This window comes from Somniosus microcephalus, chromosome 11 (assembly GCF_052327205.1).
Source record: "Somniosus microcephalus isolate GS21.2 chromosome 11, FLI_Smic_1.0, whole genome shotgun sequence".
Taxonomy (NCBI): domain Eukaryota; kingdom Metazoa; phylum Chordata; class Chondrichthyes; order Squaliformes; family Somniosidae; genus Somniosus; species Somniosus microcephalus.
Window position 1 is genome coordinate 211,725,812 of NC_140997.1, and position 22,509 is coordinate 211,748,320.

Below are 22,509 nucleotides of genomic sequence, written 5' to 3' on the forward strand. Positions count from 1 at the left end.
ACATTCTCATCCAAATCATTTATGTAGATCACAAACAACAAGGGACCCAGCACCGATCCCTGAGGTACCCCACTGGACACAGGCTTCCAGTCACAAAAGCAACCTTCGACCATCACCCTCTGCCTCCTGCCACTCAGCCAGTTTAGGATCCAACGCGCCAAGGCACCCTGGATCCCATGGGCTCTTACCTTCTTGACCAGTCTCCTATGCGGGACTTTGTCAAAAGCTTTACTGAAGTCCATGTAAACCACATCCACAGCATTTCCCTCATCCACCCCCCTAATCACCCCCTCGAAAAATTCAATCAGATTTGTCAGACATGATTTACCCTTGACAAAGCCATGCTGACTATCCCCGATTAATCCTTGCCTCTCCAAGTGGAGACTAATTTTGTCCCTCAGAATTTTTTCCAATAATTTCCCTACCACAGATGTTAGGCTCACTGGCCTGTAATTCCCTGGTTTATCCCTGCTACCCTTCTTGTATAATGGTACTACATTAGCTGTTCTCCAGTCCTCTGGTACATCCCCTGTGGCCAGAGAGGTTCTGAAAATTTGTGTCAGAGCCCCTGCAATCTCCTCCTTTGCCTCCCACAGCAGCCTGGGATACATCTCGTCCGGGCCTGGGGATTTATCCATTTTTTGGCCTGCTAAAACCGCTAGCACCTCCTCCCTCTCGATGCTAATATGTTCAAGTATGTCACAGTCCCCTTGCCCGATTTCTATGTCTGCATCGTCTTTCTCCATAGTGAACACAGATGCAAAAAATTCATTTAAAACCCCGCCTACATCATCTGGCTCTACACACAGATTGCCACTTTGGTCCCTAATGGGCCCTACCCTTTCCCTGGTTATCCTCTTGCCCTTAATATACTTATAAAACATCTTAGGATTTTCCTTTATTTTGCTCGCCAGTGTTATCTCATGGCCCCTCCTCGCCCTCCTAATTTCTTTTTTAAGTATGCCCCTGCACTTTTTATACTCCTCTCGGGCTTCTTCCGTCTTTAGTCTTTTGTAACTGCCAAAAGCCCCCCTTTTATTTCTAATGCATTTTTGTATATCCCTTGTCATCCAAGGTTCCCTTTGCTTGTTGGTCCCACCCTTGACCTTTACAGGAACATGTTGGCGTTGTACTCTCTCTATTTCCCTTCTGAAAGTCTCCCACTGCTTTGATGTGGATTTTCCTATAAGTAGCTGCTCCCAGTCCACTTTGGCCAGATCCTGCCTTATCATATTAAAAATCGGCCTTCCCCCAATTTAGAACCCTTATTTCCAGGCCATCTTTGTCTTTTTCCATGACCACCTTAAATCTCACCGAATTATGGTCACTGTCGCCAAAATGCTCTCCTACTGATACTTCCACCACTTGCCCGGCTACATTCCCCAGAATTAGGTCCAGTACCGCCCCCTCTCTTGTAGGACTTTCTACATGTTGGCTCAAAAAGCTCTCCTGGATGCACTTTAAGAATTCTGCACCCTCTAAGCCTTTCACACTCTGACTCTCCCAATTTATATTGGGGAAGTTGAAATCCCCCACTATTATTACCCTATTATTTTCGCACTTCTGAGATTTGCCTACATATCTGTTCCTCTATCTCCCCCTGACTGTTTGGGGGCCTATAGTACACTCCCAGCAAAGTGCTTGCCCCCTTTTTGTTTTTAAGTTCTACCCATATGGCCTCATTAGAGGAACCCGCTAATATATCATCCCTCCTTACAGCAGTAATTGACTCCTTAATTAATATTGCAACACCCCCTCCCCTTTTACACCCCCCTCTGTCTCGCCTGAAGATTCTATACCCCGGAATATTGAGCTGCCAGTCCTGACCCTCCCTCAACCATGTCTCCGTGATAGCAACCATATCGTACTCCCATGTGTTCAACAACAACTTCAGTTCATCCACCTTATTTGCAAGACTCCTTGCATTAAAATAAATGCCTTCCAGCCCTGCCATATTCCCTTTTGCCTTCACATATTTGCTCTGCCTTCCCATCTGACTTGTTTTTTCCTCTGTATTTGGCTGTAAATCACCCCCTACTATAGCTCCACTCTGTACCCCATCCCCCTGCCAAGTTAGTTTAAACCCCCCCCAGCAGTGCTAGCAAACCTCCCCGCAAGGATATTGGTTCCCCTCTGGTTCAGGTGTAAACCGTCCGACTTGTACAAGTCCCACCTTTCCCAGAAGCAGACCCAGTGATCCAGGAAACTAAAGCCCTCCCCCCTGCACCATCCCTTTAGCCACGCATTCATCTGTTCTATCTTCCTATTCCTGTACCCACTAGCACGTGGCACCGGGAGTAATCCAGAGATTACAACCTTTGAGGTCCTGCTCTTTAATCCTTCACCTAGCTCCCTAAATTCTTGCTGCAGGACCTCATCCCTCTTTTTACCTATGTCGTTGGCACCAATGTGGACCACGACCTCTGGCTGTTCACCCTCCCCCTCCAGAATGCCCTGCAGCCGCTCAGTGATATCCTTGACCCTGGCACCAGGGAGGCAACAAACCATCCTGGATTCACGTCTACGGCCACAGAAACGCCTATCTGTTCCCCTTACTATAGAATCCCCTACCACTATTGCTCTCCCACTCTTTTTCCCCCCCTTCCTGGGCAGCAGGAGCACCCCCAGTGCCAGGAAGTTGGCTGCTGCTGCCTTCCCCTGGTGAGTCATCCCCCTCAACAGTATCCAAAGTGGTATACTTGTTTGAGAGGGGAATGGCCACAGGGGTCTCCTGCACTACCTGCCTGCTTCTGTTGCTCCGCCTGGTGGTCACCCATTTCCTGTCTTCCTGTGCAGCCCTTCCCTGCGGTGTGACCAACTCACTAAACGTGCTATCCACGACCCTCTCAGCATCGTGAACGCTCAACAACCCATCCACCCGCAGCTCCAGCGCCTCAATGCGGTCTGCTAGTAGCTGCAGATGGATGCATCTCTGGCACACGTGGTCATCAGGGGCACCGGGGTCCCTGAATTCCCACATAGAGCAAGAGGAGCATATCACGGGGCTGGGCTCACCTGGCATGACCTTCCCTTTACTTAATTTAAATTAATTTACTATCACCAATTAAAAATATCTCTAAGGCGCTTGTATAGTCTACCAACAGTCCCTGCTACACCAGAAAAGACCCTAGTAACTATAAACTACAGAGTTAAAGTTTAAAAAAGAGAAATACTCACCAACCAATCACTTACCTGCTCCCTGGTGACGTCACACTCTGATTACTTTTTACCTCTCTCCTCTGCTGTTGATTTGGTGTGCCTCGCTGCTCCCTCTGGTCGGGCCTCGCTGAATCCGCCGGTTTTTATGCCGGGCTCCGCCTCCTGCTCCCTGCTCCGATCTGGTCTCGGGCCTCGCTGAATCCGCCGGTTTTTATGCCGGGCTCCGCCTCCTGCTCCCTGCTCCGATCTGGTCTCGGGCCTCGCTGAATCCGCCGGTTTTTATGCCGGGCTCCGCCTCCTGCTCCCTGCTCCGATCTGGTCTCGGGCCTCGCTGAATCCGCCGGTTTTTATGCCGGGCTCCGCCTCCTGCTCCCTGCTCCGATCTGGTCTCGCTGAATCCGCCGGTTTTTATGCCGGGCTCCGCCTCCTGCTCCCTGCTCCGATCTGGTCTCGGGCCTCGCTGAATCCGCCGGTTTTTATGCCGGGCTCCGCCTCCTGCTCCCTGCTCCGATCTGGTCTCGGGCCTCGCTGAATCCACCAGTTTTTATGCCGGGCTCCGCCTCCTGCTCCCTGCTCCGATCTGGTCTCGGGCCTCGCTGAATCCGCCGGTTTTTATGCCGGGCTCCGCCTCCTGCTCCGATCTGGTCTCGGGCCTCGCTGAATCCGCCGGTTTTTATGCCGGGCTCCACCTCCTGCTCCCTGGTCCGATCTGGTCTCGGGCCTCGCTGAATCCGCCGGTTTTTATGCCGGGCTCCGCCTCCTGCTCCCTGCTCCAATCTGGTCTCGGGCCTCGCTGAATCCGCCGGTTTTTATGCCGGGCTCCGCCTCCTGCTCCCTGGTCCGATCTGGTCTCAGGCCTCGCTGAATCCGCCGGTTTTTATGCCGGGCTCCGCCTCCTGCTCCCTGGTCCGATCTGGTCTCGGGCCTCGCTGAATCCGCCGGTTTTTATGCCGGGCTCCGCCTCCTGCTCCGATCTGTTTTGAGGCTTTCTGAAGCTAAAGTCGGTTTCAGGTTTATCAGTGTGACATCAGTATTCACCGCACAACTGTCAATGCCTGAAAGCGGCACAGTTTAATTCTACATCAGGATTCGCTTAGCTAACTTTTTCCTTCACAAGTTCTCTTTCTTTTATTGGAACTGCTTTTTCCCCTCCCCCATTTTAAACACACTCCTCTGTGCCATGGTAACCTCAGTGTGTTAATCAGAATCCGACCATTTGATGAGCACTGAAGGACACCAAACTTTCCTCAGATTTAACTTCTCTGATCAGCAGGACACAAGAGGAAACAACACATAACTACCGCAACAACTTGCATTTATATACTGCCTTCAACACAGTAAAAAATCCCAAGGTGCTTCACAGGAGTATAAATCAGACAATTGCAGAGAAGCCATTGCAGGAGATTCTCCGGCAATGACTAGATAGGGAAGAGTGGAACCAGGCAAGGGCAGTGCCACTCAGCTGGACAACTGAGGAGCAACGGAGAGGCATTGGAGGAGGATTGTGCGATCAACCATATCAGAGGCTGCAGACAAGTCAAGAAGGATGAGGAGGGATAGTGCACCACAGTCAGAGGATGTCATTTGTGATTTTGATTAGGGCCATTTCAGTGCAGTGGCAGGAGCAGAAATCGGAGGGGGTCAAACAGAATTGCAGGAAAGAGCACGGATTTGGGAAGCGACAACACATTCAAGGAGTTTGGAGAGGAAAGGAAGGTTCTTAAGAACTAGGTTCTTAATTCCTCTTATGTATAGTAGCATAATTCCAAGTACTATTTTGAACCATCAGCAACAACCTTATAAATAACATGAGCTACATCACTTTATATTTTAAAGTAACTGCAAGAAAATCATTTCAGAGGTTCAGCTGACAAAACCCTCAAACTCAATAGGTTTATTTTCTGCCAGCACTTGCTCTCACCCACTCTACACAATGCGGTTTTCTGATATTTCCCGATATCCTGCTGTGAATTGTATGGTAGTATTACTCAGTCTTCAGCATCACTTCAGTACTCATATGGTGATCACATTATTAAAAAATTATAACAGCATATAGTAGAGCACAAGGACTGTCATTTAACCTCAGGGTCTAAAAGACATCCATGAACCACTCATTTCCTCTCATGGCTAATGTTCCCATTTGAACCTCAGGAGTAAATCTGTCTTACTGTTTCTCATCAATCCACATATATTACCTAACCTCATCAGTATCCAGAGAGGTACATGTCTTGCCCCACAGCTAGGTTGACTTGTTAGTGCAGAAGGAATAGAATTCCTGTGTGTATTTTAGATGGAGTGAAATTTGTCTTAAGCACCTCTGTATACAAAAACTCTCTAGTGACCACTTGATAATTCCAATGTTGAGCTGATTTATAGTTGAATCTAAATTTGAGATAGGCAGATGTATCTATTCTTCAGTATGTCCGTCGGGGTATAATCTTGCCAATACACAAGATGCTAAAAGCTCAAGTAGGTCTCAGAACCCGTGACAAGATCAGGCCAGGATACCAATAGTTACATGAGGGATGATGCTGTTAGAGAGGATGGGGGAAAGTACAATTTGAAAAAAAAAAATCTGGCTTAATCTGGAGAAGAATGATCTTTACTGCCGGTTCAAATATTGTATCCTAGGAGGTATTAGAAACCAGAAGCTCACAATCTGGTCTAGATCACGTGGTAGAAAACATCTTTTTCAGTCCCTTTTAAGCACATAAAACAGCCAGTGCACACACGCTGCTGCTGTTTGAAGTAAAAATCTGTCTCCTATGCATTTCCAAAATGCTTTTAAGCTGTCTCCAGTTAAACACCCTAGCATAGAAAACCATCTATAAATACAACTATCTAAACACATTAAAATTATTCTTCCCTTTAACCAGTCCACCTTATCAAAACAAATATCCACCAATCGTAATGCAGAAGCCTTTTAAATACGTCAGCCTAGAAATTGGGTTGGGGCGCCAAAGTGGCGCAAAAGTCGCCTGAGTGCAGGATTTAGCGCAGCGTTCGAGGCTTTAGCGATCGTCAGATATTCAGTTTCATTGCCCCTCGAGGGACACGGGGCGAGGCTCGAGGCGCTCCGCGTCCCTCTTAGGGCGCTGAAACGGAATATCGCAGCGCAACGTCGCTGCGGCACGGCACGCTGCAGGCCTTCCTCCCACTGTTAAGGGGGAGGGGCCTGCAACAGCGCGATCCCCGCTCGCGAGTGCCGGCAAATGAGCCCAGCACCAAGGAGAAGTGCCGGGCTCTCGGGAAACAGCCGGCAATGCCGCGGGGGGGGGGGGGGGGGTTTAGGAGGCCAGGGACAGAGGTGCTGGCAGGCAGCCGCCCCGCACCTCCACCTTAACTTGCGCCGCTGCCGGCACAGTAAGGCCCCGTGAACCGGGCGCGGGTAGCGAACGGCGCAACTGCGGCGTTCGCTACCAAATATCGCGGACGGGGCGCTGCACACACCGATGACGTCATCGGTGGCGGCGCAGCGCAAATGGCTAACGCCACCATTAGCGCCCCTGCTGAATATCGTGGGAGGCGCAGCCAGTGGCGCTACAGCCACTGACTGCCTCTTTAGGCGCTAACAGGTGGCGCTACTCACCCAATTTCTCCCCCTTCTACTTTTAAGTGCACTTTGCGGTTCTCATTTACAAGGAGTAAGGTTAATAATGAGGTCCACAAATATCTAACCCTTGGATGTCTGAGCATTCTTTAGAGACCAATAGGCTATATAGCCCTACACTTTAAGTACCATATTGATAAATGAAAGAAAGTGGGAGGATTCACACCAGTCAGCTGCAACACGCGAGTGCAAAACCAGCCAGGTCTGCAGCCATCGGAAAACTCTGGAATCTATTAAATGGCTGGTAATGTAGACCAAAGGACACGTATAATGTCCATCTGTCCAGACCTTGCACTGCATTCAGTGACACCATAAAACCTTTGGAACCAACACAAAGTGGACTAAAAAAAGAGAAAGACCGCAGGTGCTAGGGACATCAACCGGAAAGCACTATGGTGGAGAAGGGCCCGGTCTAGGAAGGGTTAACAACATAGTCACTACTATTTCAACATGATCATTTAGATCACAATCAGATCCCTACCATCAACATTTTCCATTTTAACACTCAATTCACACCTCTTCCAATAAGAACAGGCCACAGTGTTTACACCTGTGGGATAATCTTTTTCCTCACTGTAGAGATGAAATGCCCCATTGAAACAAATCTGCAGCCGAGCCCTAATTGAGTTTATCGAATGTGCGCCATATCTTCTAGGAAAGGAGTCTTCATGCAGCCGGTGCAGAGCTGGTCCATCCAGAGTGGGGCTTCGTGTTGCAAAGGAGTCCGCCTGGGATAGAAGGTGTAGGTGGTGTCATAGTTCAGCAGGCAGCTGATGGACGACATGTAGATGTCAGAGAATCTGCACAGCCGTCGGGAAAAGTAGGTGGGGTTGTGATACGTCCTGAAGATGCTCCCAAACTGTGGGTTGAATAGGTTCTTAGTCAGAGACCTAAAATAAGATATAAAGAAAAAACACAACATGCATCAGTCAGCCTCTCGGGCCATTACTTTCCTTTTGTTGCAGTCTCTTTCCAGATCACCGCCAACCCCTCATTTAAAAAAATAATAGCCCTTCTTGCTTAGGTAGGCAGCCTTTAGGCTCCTGCATTAATTCTTTCCATGATATCCACGGTATGACCCACAATTTATTACTTCACTGTATGGATGTACAGGAAACTTTTTTTAAAATCCGGCACCGACGTGGTGCCAGTTCATCAAAAATTCCGAATAACCAAAAGCTATAGTAAAAGATACAGAGCCGAGAGCTCCGTATAAAGCAACAAACCCTGTTGCTTAGCAACAGGTTCAGAACAATGGCCACAAGTTCCAAGCGTCTCTGTAGCTTAGCAACAGCTGCAGCCACACCCTTGCACAGCAACAGATCAAGGAAGGCAAGTAATAAAACTTAACTGAACCTACTCCTGAATTTTGCCGGTTAACCGAGATTTCCGGTTATTTAGGTGCCGGTAAATCGAAAGTTTCCTGTATTGTTTTAACACGTGATTATTACATCACTTTAGGCCAATATGGAATAAAATTCCTCAATAAAATGAGAGAATGCCCTTTTCCCTCTGTAGTTAACAAACAAATAAAGGAATTCCAGGAGAATGGCTTTCAGATGTGCAATTTTGTTAGCGGGTCATTAATTACAGAGGAAAAAACCACAGTGAATCTCATTTAAAGTGGCATTTCACTCTTCAGGGGTCACTTTATGCATCATGAGGGAATATCTAAAGCCTCAAGCTACGTGCAATTCAAATCTGAATAAATAGGAACATGCAGAGTGCATCAGTGTTAATGTCATGGTGTTTACATCGTGCACCCTGGCAAGGTCTCACAGGCAGCCCTGTGTCAGCCAGTTTGCAGCACCAACTGGCTGCACATGACAGCACTAAATTCAACAGAGTGGCTCAGTTATCTCACTCTCCGATTACAGGTTGTACTGTAAAAGCAGCTTCAATGCTCTTGAAACATATTTTCTCGTGTGTACAGCATGGCTACATTTTCCACAAATGCTACAATAATTACTAACTGAAGCAAAGAACTTTAATTTACATCGCACCGTTCGCGACCTCAGGACGTCTCAAAGTGCTTTACAGCCAATGAATTGCTTTTTGAAGTGTAGTCACTGTTGTAATGTAGGGAAACGCGGCAGCCATTTTGTGCACAGCAACATGCCACAAATAACAATTAGATAAATGACCAGAATGATGTTGGTTGAGGGGTAAATGTTGGCCAGGACAAAGATAGGAGCAGAAGTAGGCCATTCGGCCCCTCGAGCCTGCTCCGCCATTCAATGAGATCATGGCTGGTCATCCAAATTCAGTACCCTGTTCCCGCCTTCTCTCCAAATCCCTTGATCCCTTTAGCCTTAAGAAATATATCCAACTCCTTCTTGAATATATTTAATGAATTGGCCTCTACGGCCTTCTGTGGTAGAGAATTCCACAGGTTAACCACTCGCTGGGTGAAGAAATTCCTCCTCATCACTGTCCTAAATGGCTTACCCCTTATCCTTAGACTGTGACCCCTGGTTCTGGACTCCCTGACCATCGGGAACATCCTTCGCGCATCTAGTCTGTCTAGTCCTTTTAGAATTTTATAAGTTTCAATGAGATCCCCTCTCATTCTTCTAAACTCCAGCAAGTATAAGCCCAATCGACCCAATCTCTCCTCATACGTCATTCCTGCCATCCCAGGTATCAGCCAAGGTGAATCTTCGCTGCACTCCCTCCATGGCAAGAACATCCTTCCTCAGATAAGGTGACCAAAACTGCACACAATACTCAACATATGGTCTCACCAAGGCCCTGTAGAACTGCAGCAAGACATCCTTGTTCCTGTACTCAAACCCTCTCGCTACAAAGGCCAACATACCATTTGCCTTCTTAACCGCCTGCTGCACCTGCATGCTTACCTTCAGCGACTGGTGCACAAGGACACCCAGGTCTCGTTGCACTTCCCCTTCTCCCAATCTATTGCCATTCAGATAATAATCTGCCTTCCTGTTTTTGACACCAAAGTGGATAACCTTGCATTTATCCACATTATATTGCATCTGCCATGCTTCTGCCCGATCACCCAACCTGTCCAAATCATACTGGAGTTTCTCAGCATCCTCCTCACAGCACACACGCCAACCCAGCTTTGTGTCGTCTGCAAACTTGGGAGATATTACATCTAGTTCCCTCGTCTAGATCATTAATGTATATTGTGAATAGCTGGGGTCCAAGGACCGATCCCTGCGTTACCCCACTAGTCACTGCCTGCCACTCGGAAAAAGACCCATTTATTCCAACTCTTTGCTTTCAGTCTGCCAACCAGTTCTCTATCCAAGTCAATACCTTGCCCCCACTCTCATGTGCCTTAACTTTACATGCTAATCTCTTATGCGGGACCTTATCGAACGCCTTTTGAAAGTCCAAATACACCACATCCACTGGTTCTCCCTTATCTATTTTACCAGTTACATCCTCAAAAAATTCCAGTAGATTAGTCAAGCACGATTTACCCTTTGTAAATCCATGTTGACTTTGTCTGATCCGGTCACTGTTTTCCAAGTGCTCTGCTATTACATCTTTTATAATGGACTCTAGCATTTGCCCCACTACCGATGTCAGGCTTACTGGTCTATAATTCCCCGTTTTCTCTCTACCACCTTTTTTGAATAGTTGGGTAACATTAGCTACCCTCCAATCCATGGGTACTGTTCCAGAGTCTATCGAATATTGGAAGATGACCAGCAATGCATCTACTATTTCTAGGGCCACTTCCTTAAGTACCCTAGGATGTAGATTATCAGGCCCTGGGGATTTATCAGCCTTCAATCCCATCAATTTCCCTAACACCATTTCCCTACAAATACTGATTTCTTTCAGTTTCTCCCTTTCATCAGACCCTATGTTCCCCGACATCTCTGGGAGGTTATTTGTGTCCTCCTTTGTGAAGACAGAACCAAAGTATGTATTTAATTGGTCTGCCATTTCTTTGTTCCCCATTATAAATTCCTGATTCTGACTGCAAGGGACCTACGCTTGACTTCACCAATCTTTTTCTCTTCACATATCTATAAAAGCTTTTACAGTCAGTTATGTTCCCTGCAAGCTTACTCTCATACTCTATTTTCCCCCTCTTAATTAATCCCTTTGTCCTCCTTTGTTGAATCCTAAACTGCTCCCAATCTTCAGGTTTACTGCTTTTTCTGGCCAATTTATATGTCCTCTCCTTGGATCTTATGTTATCCCTAATTTCCCTTGTTAGCCATGGTTGAGTCACCATTTTTGTTTTATTTTTATGCCAAACTGGGATGAACAAATTCTGTAGTTCATCCATGCGGTCTTTGAATGCTTGCCATTACCTATCCACCGTCAACCCTTTGCGTAACATTCCCCAATCAATCCTACCCAACTCGCGCCTCATACCATCTTAGTTTCCTTTATTTAAATTCAGGACCCTAGTCTCTGAGTCAACTACTTCACTCTCCATCTTAATGAAGAATTCTATCATATTATGATCGCTCCGACCAAAGGGGCCTCGCACAACAAGATTGCTAATTAATCCTTTCTCATTACATAATACCCAGTCCAAGATGGCCTGATCTCTAGTTGGTTCCTCGACGTATTGGTCCAGGAAACCATTCCGTATACACTCCAGGAATTCCTCCTCCACTGTATTGTTACTAATTTGGTTAGCCCAATCTATATGTAGATTAAAGTCACCCATGATAACTGCTGCACCCTTATTGCATGCTTCTCTAATTTCCCTTTTAATACCATCCCCAACCTCCGTATTACTGTTTGGAAGTCTATATACCACTCTCACTAACATTTTCTGCCCCTTGGTATTTCCCAGTTCTACCCATACAGATTCCACATCATCAGAGCTAATATCCTTCCTTACAATTGTGTTAATCCCCTCTTTAACCAGCAATGCTACCCCACCTCCTTTTCCTTTTTGCCTATCTTTCCTGAATATTGAATACCCCTGGATGTTGAGTTCCCAGCCTTGGCCACCCTGGAGCCATGTTTCCGTAATCCCAATCATATCATATTCGTTTACCTCTATTTGCGCAGCTAATTCATCCACCTTATTACGAATGCTCCTCGCATTAAGACACAAAGCCTTCAGGCTTGTTTTTTTAACGCTCTTAGAATTATTATTTACTGAATAATGACACCGGGGGATAATTCCTCTGCTTTTCAGCACAATGTGTCACGGTATATTTTACGTCCACCCGAGAGGGCAGATGGAGCCTGGGTTCAACATCTCACCCGAAAGACGGCACCTCCGACAGTGCATGAGAATGATGTCATTTAGTTGGGCCGCATGTGCACCTACTTACAACATCCGAGAAATGCTGATGCACTACATGTGGAGAAACGTTAAAGGGCAGCCAGCTGGAATTAATGGAAACTTTGGAGCGGTTCTAAAGTCTGCTGGGTACCCATCACAAGTTTGGAGGTGGATTAGTCTTACAGATCAACAGTCATAGCATGGTACAGTACATGTAATAGGCTGCAATTGCTTTTGAGATTAAACATTTTGGTGTGTTTTTTTGTGAAATAAACCCATTTATACTATTGAATTTTCAATTTTTTTAAAAAGCAAACTAAATAGGGATTCAAAATACCAGTTATGGGATTTCTATGCGAATAAACTGTGTAACACTTTAACCCTCTGGCACTGTAGTCAAACAGTTAGGGTCTCATTGTGGCACTGACTCATTAAGCTGCACTGTGAAAGTTCCTCACCATTAAGGTGGGGTGGCCACATTCCACATTAATGTGACTAAATTGGCAACATTGGAATTTAAAGATTGTCTTAGTGTACCAGGTTGAAAATAGCTCTTCCACCAATGTTACTTCAGAGGGCATTACTGAACATCTGCTCTCAACAGAATTGGGGGACTGGATGGTCTTTTTTCTGCATTGAATGTCAACTTTTAAAAAAAAATGGAGGCATACAGGAGAAAACTGATCTAACATTTGGTGTTTTTTTTTTTTTTTTATAAATACAGCCAATCTGCTGGCATCTTAACAATGGCAAAAAAATTCCTGATGATTTGGAGGTGAAAGGTGAAGTTACATCTCAGCCATACAGATCAGGACGGTTTGATTGACAGTCTGTGCGGAGTCAGATGAATTCAGCCAGGAGGGTGCTACAATTAACTACAGCTCCTCGAGGTTAGGGAAGAGGAAAAATAAACACAACAGGGTTACTTCCCCTTTGCATACATTTTTTTTTTTTTTTATAAATTGAAAAACAAATGTAAACTTTACCAATACAATTACCCATCACTTTTACCAGCTTTTGCCTCCAAAGGCCTTTGGCTTCTGTTTTTGCCCTATACTATTGCACTAACTTCTGTGCTCCTCAACATTGCTCCAAATGATCTCCCCAAATGCATTAATTTTTCCCCTTCCCTATCTTTCAGGCTTCATCTGTCATGCAACCCTTGACCCCCTCACCACTGCTGACCTGCACTGTGACTGTTGGGAGAACCTTTATTACCCAAGTGCAATGCCACAGGAGATCAGGTAGTTTGAAATAAATAACTTACAAACAAAACCAAAACTAAGCAATGTAAAAGTCTGTTTTTCAATCCACTTAAATATAGTACTGCTGAATTTTACATGTTGGTACAGATGTAGGAACAGGAGTAGGCCATTCAGCCCCAAAATATCCTTTGCAAGCAAAAAAATCTAATCAATCTCAGATGTGTTAACAATACATTTCTTTTGAATCCACTTGCACCATCATATTACACTGCCAATGTAATCCTGTGATATTTTAGCCTTTGTCAGCTGAGGAAATAGATGAAGCAGGATGTGGCAGAATAGACTGAAAACAGCCAGGACACGTAGAAGACAGGCATTCAGATAGACATGTTGAAATGTTTATTTTATAATTACAGGCAAAATTTCAAACATTGTTTATTTATTGATAAGAACAGAATAGGAGCAGGAGTAGGCCATTTGGCCCTTCGAGCCTGCTCCGCCATTCAGTAAGATCATGGCCGATCTTCTACCTCAACTCCACCTTCCCGCACTATCCCCATATCCCTTAATTCCCCAAAATTTATTGATCTCTGTCTTGAATATATTCGACGACTGAGCATCCACAGCTCTCTGGGGTAGAGAATTCCAAAGATTCACAACCCTTTGAGTGAAGAAATTTATCCTCATCTCAGTCCTAAATGGCCGACCCCTTATTCTGAGACTGTGACCCAGTGTTCTAGATTCTCTAGCCAGGGGAAACATTTTCTCAACATTAACCCAGTCAAGCCCCTTAAGAATTTTATATGTTTCAATTAGATCACCTCTCATTCTTCTAAATTCTAGCGAATATAAGCCTAGTCCACTCAATCTCTCCTCATTGGGCAATCCTCTCATCCCAGGAACCAGTCTAGTGAACCTTCGTTGCACTCTCTCCAAGGCAAGTATGTCTTTCCTTAGGTAAGGAGACCAGAACTGTACACAGTATTCTAGGTATGGCCTCACCAATGCCGTTATAAAATCCTTAAAACCAACGATTGTGCAGGGCTTAGATCACTGGAATCTTTGATCGGTACGCACGCACACGTTTTCTAGCACTTTATGGGCAAAGCTTTTCCCTCAGCACATCCTCTTTCAGATGGCACTGTGGCCTCAGTGTCATTTAATGTATTATTTATACGTAGAGTTCCACGTGAATCTTTATCACCCCCCCTCATGCAAAACACTGATCATATCATTTTTACAGTATTATTGCAAAATAAAAATATACTTTACATTAATTCTTGTCTCTCCTTTAACCATTCATGGAGCACTTGCTTGGACTCAGCGTCCTGGTATACCTGCAGACGCAATATATTGTGATAGAGTGCCCCACAGAAATATGCAAAATCTTTTAATGAAATAATTAAGACTTTTCAAATTTACTGTTCAGTAAGTATTTCAGTAGCCATACCGATTAAACAGCATTAATTCTATTATCGGGCAATGCTGCGAAGAACAGTGAAAATACTTCATTTGGGAAGGTGGCAGTAATTTGCACTACATAGGAATACAGTCTACAATCATTTTCTGCACTAAAACATTGAAGTATCCAATAAATTAAATTCAGTATAAGAAACACAGGAAATGGTTATTTAGTGCTAAAGAAAAATTGAAGTGGGTGATGACAGTCTACGGGGTAACAGATTGCTAGCAGTGTGTGAAGTTTGAAACACAATTCTGGTGTCTGTTGACAACTTAAGACAAGAGCAGTAGAGACTGTGCAAATTCTGATCCTATCATTGTACATCAAGTTCTAAAGTTCCCTATTTGCCATTAGTCTCATACAATACCTGTATTCGAACAGATTTTAATCCAGACACTTAATGGGCCCAAGAATGGATAAAAACATTCTAGAACACCAGGGCAGTTCACAAACAAAAGTGGCTTCCGTAGACTAAAAAGCAGTTTTGGTTCAAGAATCAAGAGCATCATTCTGGAATGTTCTGGCCCACTGCTTATTAAAACCCAGCGCTGAAGCTTAAAACCTTTGCCTTGCACATTGAAAGCGGTACTTGCTCTCCTCTTTTCACGAGGTGCTCCACTGAAACAGATAATGTGAGGAGAATGGTTGTCATTCAACCCCATTACCAAGGGCAGTGGGAATAACATGAATTTCAGTGTCAAAGGGGAGATGAAAAACCCAAAACCTCGGAGCACAATTCTCTAAGGGAATTAAGTTACTTCTCAGAATGTTGATGAGCTTATAAAAGCAGTAAGATTAATTTGATCCAGGATACACGTTGTGACAGTACCTGCAGCCTCTCCAGAAGTCCCGTTAGGGCCTGTAGCCAGGTCAGCCCGTGTGTAAACTGCTCAGTGCTAATGATGCTAATTTCTGTATCCAATTCTGGCACAATCGCTCCTGTCCTCCAGCCATGTTGGAGCATTAGGTCCTATTGATCATAAAAGATATATATGCCGTATAAACCTCTACAACTTACAATTAGGCGACAGGTGAAAGGGTTTTCTCGTCATTTTACCCATGTGCATAAATCTCAATTACATTATACAACGAGAGTGGGATTGCGATTGATTGGTAGCACATCTCACAGGACCATGAATAACCTCAGTGATAGAACATTCCAACGTGTGCTGTCCCTCGTCACTGGACCAGAGAGATACTCAGATTGATGGGAGTTTCAGCACTGAAAACCAAATCAAATGGTCAGTAGATCTCCTGACAGATCAATGGGTGAATGCACTGCCTGATGTGGGACTGTGCCAAACAGACTTGGAATGTCCCAAGTTCAATCCCTGGTCTGTATTGGATTAATGGACTCAGCCAGGGAAGCAGTAGCATTGACAAAATTGGTTTCAGTTCCCTCAGACTAGATGTGGATTGGGGGGGGGGGGGGGAAAAAGAGAGAGGGAAGAGAGAGAAAGGGATATAGAAATCAGCCAGGATTCCCACTCTTTATTGCCATTTATGACCTTCTATTGGTAAAGGAGTGTGTGGGATCATTAGGTGAGGACAGGCTCAGGCTTGGGTCTGATGCCCCCAAAAGTACCCTGCCAACACTGTCGGGAAGTTACCAGGGGCCGCTGCCACCCATAGAAATGTACGCTAGCATGGGTTGGCATATTGAGGGCGAGAGCAGGGTAGAGGGAAATGACATTGCTCACAAAAAAAATGCTAACATTACTCAATATTTGACTTGTATAAATGGTACGACTCGTGGTTATTGCCATCATAACATTTACACAGCTTCTGGGCCCAACGATACGGCTTCTAATCATAAGTTATCCCTTCGTATTTCTTCAGCAAATCAGAATTATTAGTGCTACAACCGATGCCGTTACTGGTTGCGTAAGCTAGGAAATCATGACAGCACAAAAGCTGTGGTAAAAAGAATTCTGGAGATCAGAAATAAAAAAATTAATTTAAAAAAAATGCTGGAAATGCACACGGGTCAGTCACATTTCAAGGGGAAAGCACAGGTTAACATTCCAGATGTGATCGGTAAACACATCCCCAAGTCTGACTTGGAGGAATTCATCGCAACTAAGCTCCTCTTCAACTGCCAGCAGTCAGTGTGGGAAAATACCCAAAGCAATCTTAGTCTGCTTCACCATCCAGCTAAACTGTTCAAAGCATTTGAAGACAGATGTTATATATAACCTTTAGAAATGTGGACAAAGATACAATCACTACTTAATACAGTACAATAATTACAGGTATTAACACAAACGGGAGGTATCCCACTCAACAACCACATTCCCACTACCTCAACTGATGTGGAACATGGGAGCACACTTCAGCACTGTCCCTATAAGCAAACAGTTTTGCTTTTCTTAATCGTTTACTTTTCAATTGACAATGGATTACAAATCAGACTATTTTAAAATCAAGGTTACAAACCAAAAACCACAACCTGCTCCCAGCATTTTCTGTTTTATCCGACTTGACCCGGTGAATATGAATAAAAAGAGCTGCTGGCAATAGAAACAGTGAGATTACTCGGACACAGCAACAATCTGTATGCATCATGTTTTGTACTAACTCCAGGTCATTGACAATGGATTGCAGCAGCTTAGCTGTCAGTTTTAAATTTTCCACGGTCATTGATGGCATCAAAGGTCACTGCCACAATGACTTGTGCTCTACGCTCAAAATAGATTTAATCCAATGGGCTTTGTAAAATGCAATTTTCACCCGGGTATACTGCTTCTTCTTCCAGTTATCCTTTGGATTCTTTTTCGTAGGGGTGTCTCAGCTCTGCCTATTATGGCACCTTCCTGTATTTAGGTCCTATGTGGAATCAGTGACCAAAAGGACAAAGGTGACCTCCTCTGTCGTGACTGGGAATTGAAGGTCGTCAGCTTGGTAACATTTCAATATTCATCCTCACAAGATGCCCCATGTTACTCTTCTCGAAGCAGACCATGGTTCAATGCTGCTTGTGCTGAAGTTGTTCAGAAAAATAAAACATTTCAGCTTATCACAAGTAGACTGCAGGTCTAACAACATTTAGAGTTCACCGCTATGCCAATACTTACATAACAGCAACTTTCAAATAAGTCAAAGACACAATAAAGGCAGCTCTATAATCTAATCAGAATTTCCGTGCGCTAATCTGCAGATGGCAAGCAGCTTCGATTAGCTGCCATTAGTGTATGAATCTGTAACAGACACCCAGACAAGGTCAATCTTTTTCCCTTAAATAAATAGTCAGGAAATATCCCAACCAAAAATCAATAAAGCAGGCAGGCATTACATCTGCACCTGTAAACAGAAAACAAGTGCAGAACATCACTCTCTTCTAAAAGCACCACTGAGTATCAACGATTATGGATCAAAGCACAAACCAACAGCTCTCTAGCCACTCACCGTTTTGCGAGCTGATCCATGAAGCTGCCATTAATTTATACAACACTGTGATTGTTATTCAGACGCGAGCTTGGAGAACTCGGAGTTACAATGTAAAACTCTACTTACTGCCAGGTCACTGTACAGATGGTCACCAAAATAAAGCACCTTGGCTCCACCCCAGCCTGTCAGCCGTAAGAAATCAAAGAGGTTCCCCTGCAGATTGAGAGGATAAAGATGAGTAAGGGTTGAAATTTCAAGAGCTGTTCAGTGGGATTGGCCTTCAGAAGGTTGTAGAATTCATACAGAGTCTTAGAAACCTAAAAGTTGATACAGCGATTGACCAGTGTTAGCCACAAATAGCAGAAGGAATGGCACTTGCCAAAAGCAAACTGAGATGGCACCCAGAGATAAATGGACTGGACCTGGGAGGTCTGGATCAGTTTGGATTCAGAAGCCATTTCTGAGCTCACTCCCAGCACCATATTTTGCCAATTTCTTCAAATGAAAAAAATTAAATACACAAAATGTTTTACATAGAATGTTTTGAGCTAAAATTAAATATATATAGTTTTCTCTTAACGAATCTGGACAGGTTAGTTAACTGTAGTAGCACTCTTGCCTCTGCTTTAGAAGGGCATGAGTTTAGTGTCAGCCATGCCTCAGTTGGTAGCACTCTCGCCCGAGTCAGAAGGTTGTGGGTTCAAGTCCCACTCGAGACTTGAGCACAAAATCTAGGCTGACACTCCAGTGCAGTGCTGAGGGGGTGCTGCACTGTCAGAGGTGCCGTCTTTCACATGAGACGTTAAAACAAGGCCCCGTCTGCTCTCAGGTGGATGTTAAAGGTCCCCATGGCACTATTTCGAAGAAGAGCAGGGAGTTATCCCTGGTGTCCTGGTCAATATTTATCCCTCAATTAACATAACAGAAACAGATTATCTGGTCAATCACATTGTTTGTGGGACCTTGCTGTGCGCAATTGGCTGCTGTGTTTCCTACATACAACAGTGACTACACTCCAAAAGTACTTCATTGGTTGTAAAGCGGTTTGGGACGTCCCGAGGTCAGAAAAAGCACTATATAAATGCAAGTCTTTCTTTCAAACTCCACCTCGGGACTTCAGCATCTAAATCTAGGCTCGCATTTCAGTGCAGTACTGAGGGAGTTCTGCATAGTCAGAGGTGCCACCTTTTTAATGAGACATTAAAGGGAGGCCACATCTGGCCACTCAGGTGGATGTAAAAGATCCCATGGCCCCATTTGAAAAGAAGCAGGGAGTTGTTCTGGCCAACATTTATCCCTCAACCAACATCAATGAAACAAATGATCTGGTCATTTATCTCATTGTTCTTTGTGGGATCTTGCTGTGCACAAACTGGCCTCTGTTTGCCCACATAACAGTGATTACCTCAAATGTACTTCATTGGCTGTAAAACACTTTGGGATGGCTTGAGGACATGAAAGGCATTATCTAAATAAAACTTCTTATTTCCTTTCAATAAAAGTAGTACTTTGTGAAAAATAAAACACTGAATTGCACTCCATTTGCCTCAGTTATTTAAAGCTGGAATGCACCGTAGTAATTACTTAAGTTCCCTGTCCTCATGATTGAAGAAATATAAAAATGTTAATCAGCAATTTGGGAACAAGTATGGTCCTCCTTCCCTTAGAAAAAAAGTTACTTGTTTCTAAAATATGCATCAATAAAATATTAGTACAACAAACCCTCAGCCGAGTGGCTCCATCTCGGCCACCTGCCAACTAACAGCTGACGTAATTTTACATTAAAACCATATAAACATCAAGATATCTGGACACAATCATCCGAAAACAATCTTTTTACTTAAATGTATATTAAAAAAAGTCAAAATGCACATCTTATGTTAAAAGCTGTAGGACATATGGACAAATGCTGGCACAGTGCTTCGCCTCTTTTAAAAGGCAGATGTGGCAGTTTACAAAATATATACAGCACCCATACTTGTTCAATAAATATGCAATCTGAACAAATACTGTGAATCAACCATCTCTTAATAAACTTTAGGATTTGTTAAGTAAATATTAGGTAGCTGGTGTGATCGCTGCTCTTGCTTGGGACTTAAAAACTTCCTTCCTGCTGCCCATTGACTATTTTAAAAATCAGCCAACAGGAAACAACTTATGCGATGCACACACCACAACCAATCTCCTCAAGTAAAACACCTGGATCTCAGGCTACAATTATCAAGCTGAAACACGAGAGTTTTAAGGTTTTTTTTGCTAAAATAGGATGTCCAGGTTAGTCAAAACCTGTTCTACTTTATTAAGTTCTGAAAGAACACACTGTTCTTTCATGTGTTGGCATTAAATTATCACGCGCCACACTCCAAGGCCAAAAACACCTACGATGTAAACTGGGTTAAAGATGTGTCAAACAGACTTAATTACACAGTAATTTGAGTTGCAAGCATCTTTCTTCTCAGTTTAAAATCTTACTAATAACACATGACTTGCCCGAAGGCAGACTAAAATTTGCTAATTTTAACAGTAATTAGACTTGTATAGAAAGAAGAAGCTGTCAATTATATTGTAGAAATTGCACAGTGATATAAAAAAGTTGTGCCTTTAACATGCCATGGTTTATATAAAGTTGTGCTTTCTTTAACAGGTCATGAGTTTTTTGTGTTGACTTTATTTTATGTCCTGTTCTTAAAGTACTTTTATTTACTTAAGATCTTATGCACCTACTTTCCACCAATGGCGCTCCCTGTAAATGGTCAGGAGGTGTGTGTGCACGAACATTAGTAATGTGATTTGGCTAATCTTTCAGTTTTTCTTTGCTACGCTCATGGAATTGCCTCCCCACAGGACTTTTGCTCAACTCTGGGAACTTGCGCTAAGGGGACTCTAATTCTTACTGCCCATCAGTGCAGCACGAATCCAGTGTGCTTTCAGGCGGCTTTCAGCACTGCTGTGTCATTTGAAAAGTCTGTGATAACATTAAATATGTTCATCGTCTATTGTCAGTCAGCAGCGATTCCAACTATTTCCATTCATTGAATGCGGATAATTATCAGAGTTGATGGCATATTCCCAAGTCAATGGCTGAAACTTTCATTCAGACTTTCATTTTGTTTTATATAATAACAGCAATGAACAGCAGGAATTCAATTTTTGAATGTTAGAAGAATAATTATTTCCCGACATATGCTGTAGCTCTTCCAACATCTAAAAACAGAAAAATTGGTATTGGAAATTCCTGCTTTGTCAGTGGGGTAAAATCTACACCACAGACACATATAGGGAGGAGCTCCTTGTAAAAGTAGAATCTGAAGTTTACGTTTCTGATACTTTCCGATATTGGGGTCGATTTTGACTTTTGGGTGACTGACCAAGCAGCGAAGAACCCCTCCCCATTTTGAGACCCCCAGCCTCATTTAAATTTGGCAGTCAAGCTGCAAGGTGCCAAACAGGCATTCAGGCCTCAAGATAAAATTATAAAATTCTGAGAGGGCTTGTTTCCCCTGGCTGGAGTGTCTAGAATTAGGGGTCAGTCCCAGGATAAGGGGTCGGCCATTTAGGACTGAGATGAGGAGACATTTCTGCACTCAGAGGGTTGTGAATCTTTGGAATTCTCCATCCCAGAGGGCGGTGAATGCTCAGTTGTTGAGTATATTCAAGACGGGGATGGATAGATTTTGGGGCATTAAGGGAATCAAGGGATATGGGGATAGGGCTGGAAGGTGGAGTTGAGGTAGACGATCAGCCATGGTCTTATTGAATGGTGGAGCAGGCTCGAGGGGCCAAATGGCCGACTTCTGCTCCTATTTCTTCTGTTCTTATGCAAGACTGGGCTGGGACAACCATCAGCAGTTTAAGTTCCTCAGTTCACGCTGGTATCCTTCTACCCACCCGGCTTCTACCTTATGCTGCTGCCGACTTTGCATGGTATGGGCAGGAATTCCTGATCTCCAAACTCCTGAGAGAAATCCCATCCACAACATACAGAGTTCCATCCCAACAGCAGCATCAGATAGGAGCTGGGAGCAGCTCCAATTTTCATCTGCCAACACAGATGCCAACTCCAAAACACTGACTGTTCAAAGTGCAGATCTTTGACATGTATGAAATTGACCCCAAGGGTAATGGTATGATAAGAGTCGGGGTCCTCTTCTGTGGTTGGGGTTTAGGTACACAGTGTGGGAGCGGAGAATTGAGCAAACTGCACTTCGCATCTGGCCCATTCTCTACTGGACAATGAAAGGCAAAAATTAGGAAGATATTGGCCCAGATATTCCGATCCCTTCGGGTGGGCATGCACTGTGTACCCACCTGTAGGGACATTGGAAATGCTGGTTTCAGGCATGCGCAGCAAACCGGCATTTCCGATCTGTCAAGAATGGTCTTGACAGATCCTCCGGCTGCACTGGAGAAGGGCCTCTGCGGGCGGATAGTTCCGCTTTCTGGAGACCCTCCG

At 44.3% G+C, this 22,509-nt stretch overlaps 1 protein-coding gene across 2 annotated transcripts in view; it reads right to left on the bottom strand.

Annotated features, from left to right (window-relative positions):
- Positions 1-408: 408 nt before the first annotated feature.
- The window catches only part of LOC147111185 (5'-nucleotidase domain-containing protein 2-like), a 74,087-nt gene continuing 51,986 nt past the window's right edge, over positions 409-22,509 (bottom strand). Inside the window, exons 11-14 of one of the 2 annotated variants that reach the window (XM_086001827.1) lie at positions 18,183-18,269; positions 15,499-15,639; positions 14,480-14,544; positions 409-7,659 (exon numbers count right to left, since the gene is read on the bottom strand). In XM_086001827.1, coding sequence (XP_085857953.1) covers positions 7,398-7,659; positions 14,480-14,544; positions 15,499-15,639; positions 18,183-18,269 — 555 coding nt within the window. In that variant the 3' untranslated portion in view covers positions 409-7,397. The remainder of the gene's footprint in view (positions 7,660-14,479; positions 14,545-15,498; positions 15,640-18,182; positions 18,270-22,509) is intronic. The other variant, XM_086001828.1, reaches the window with a different exon arrangement.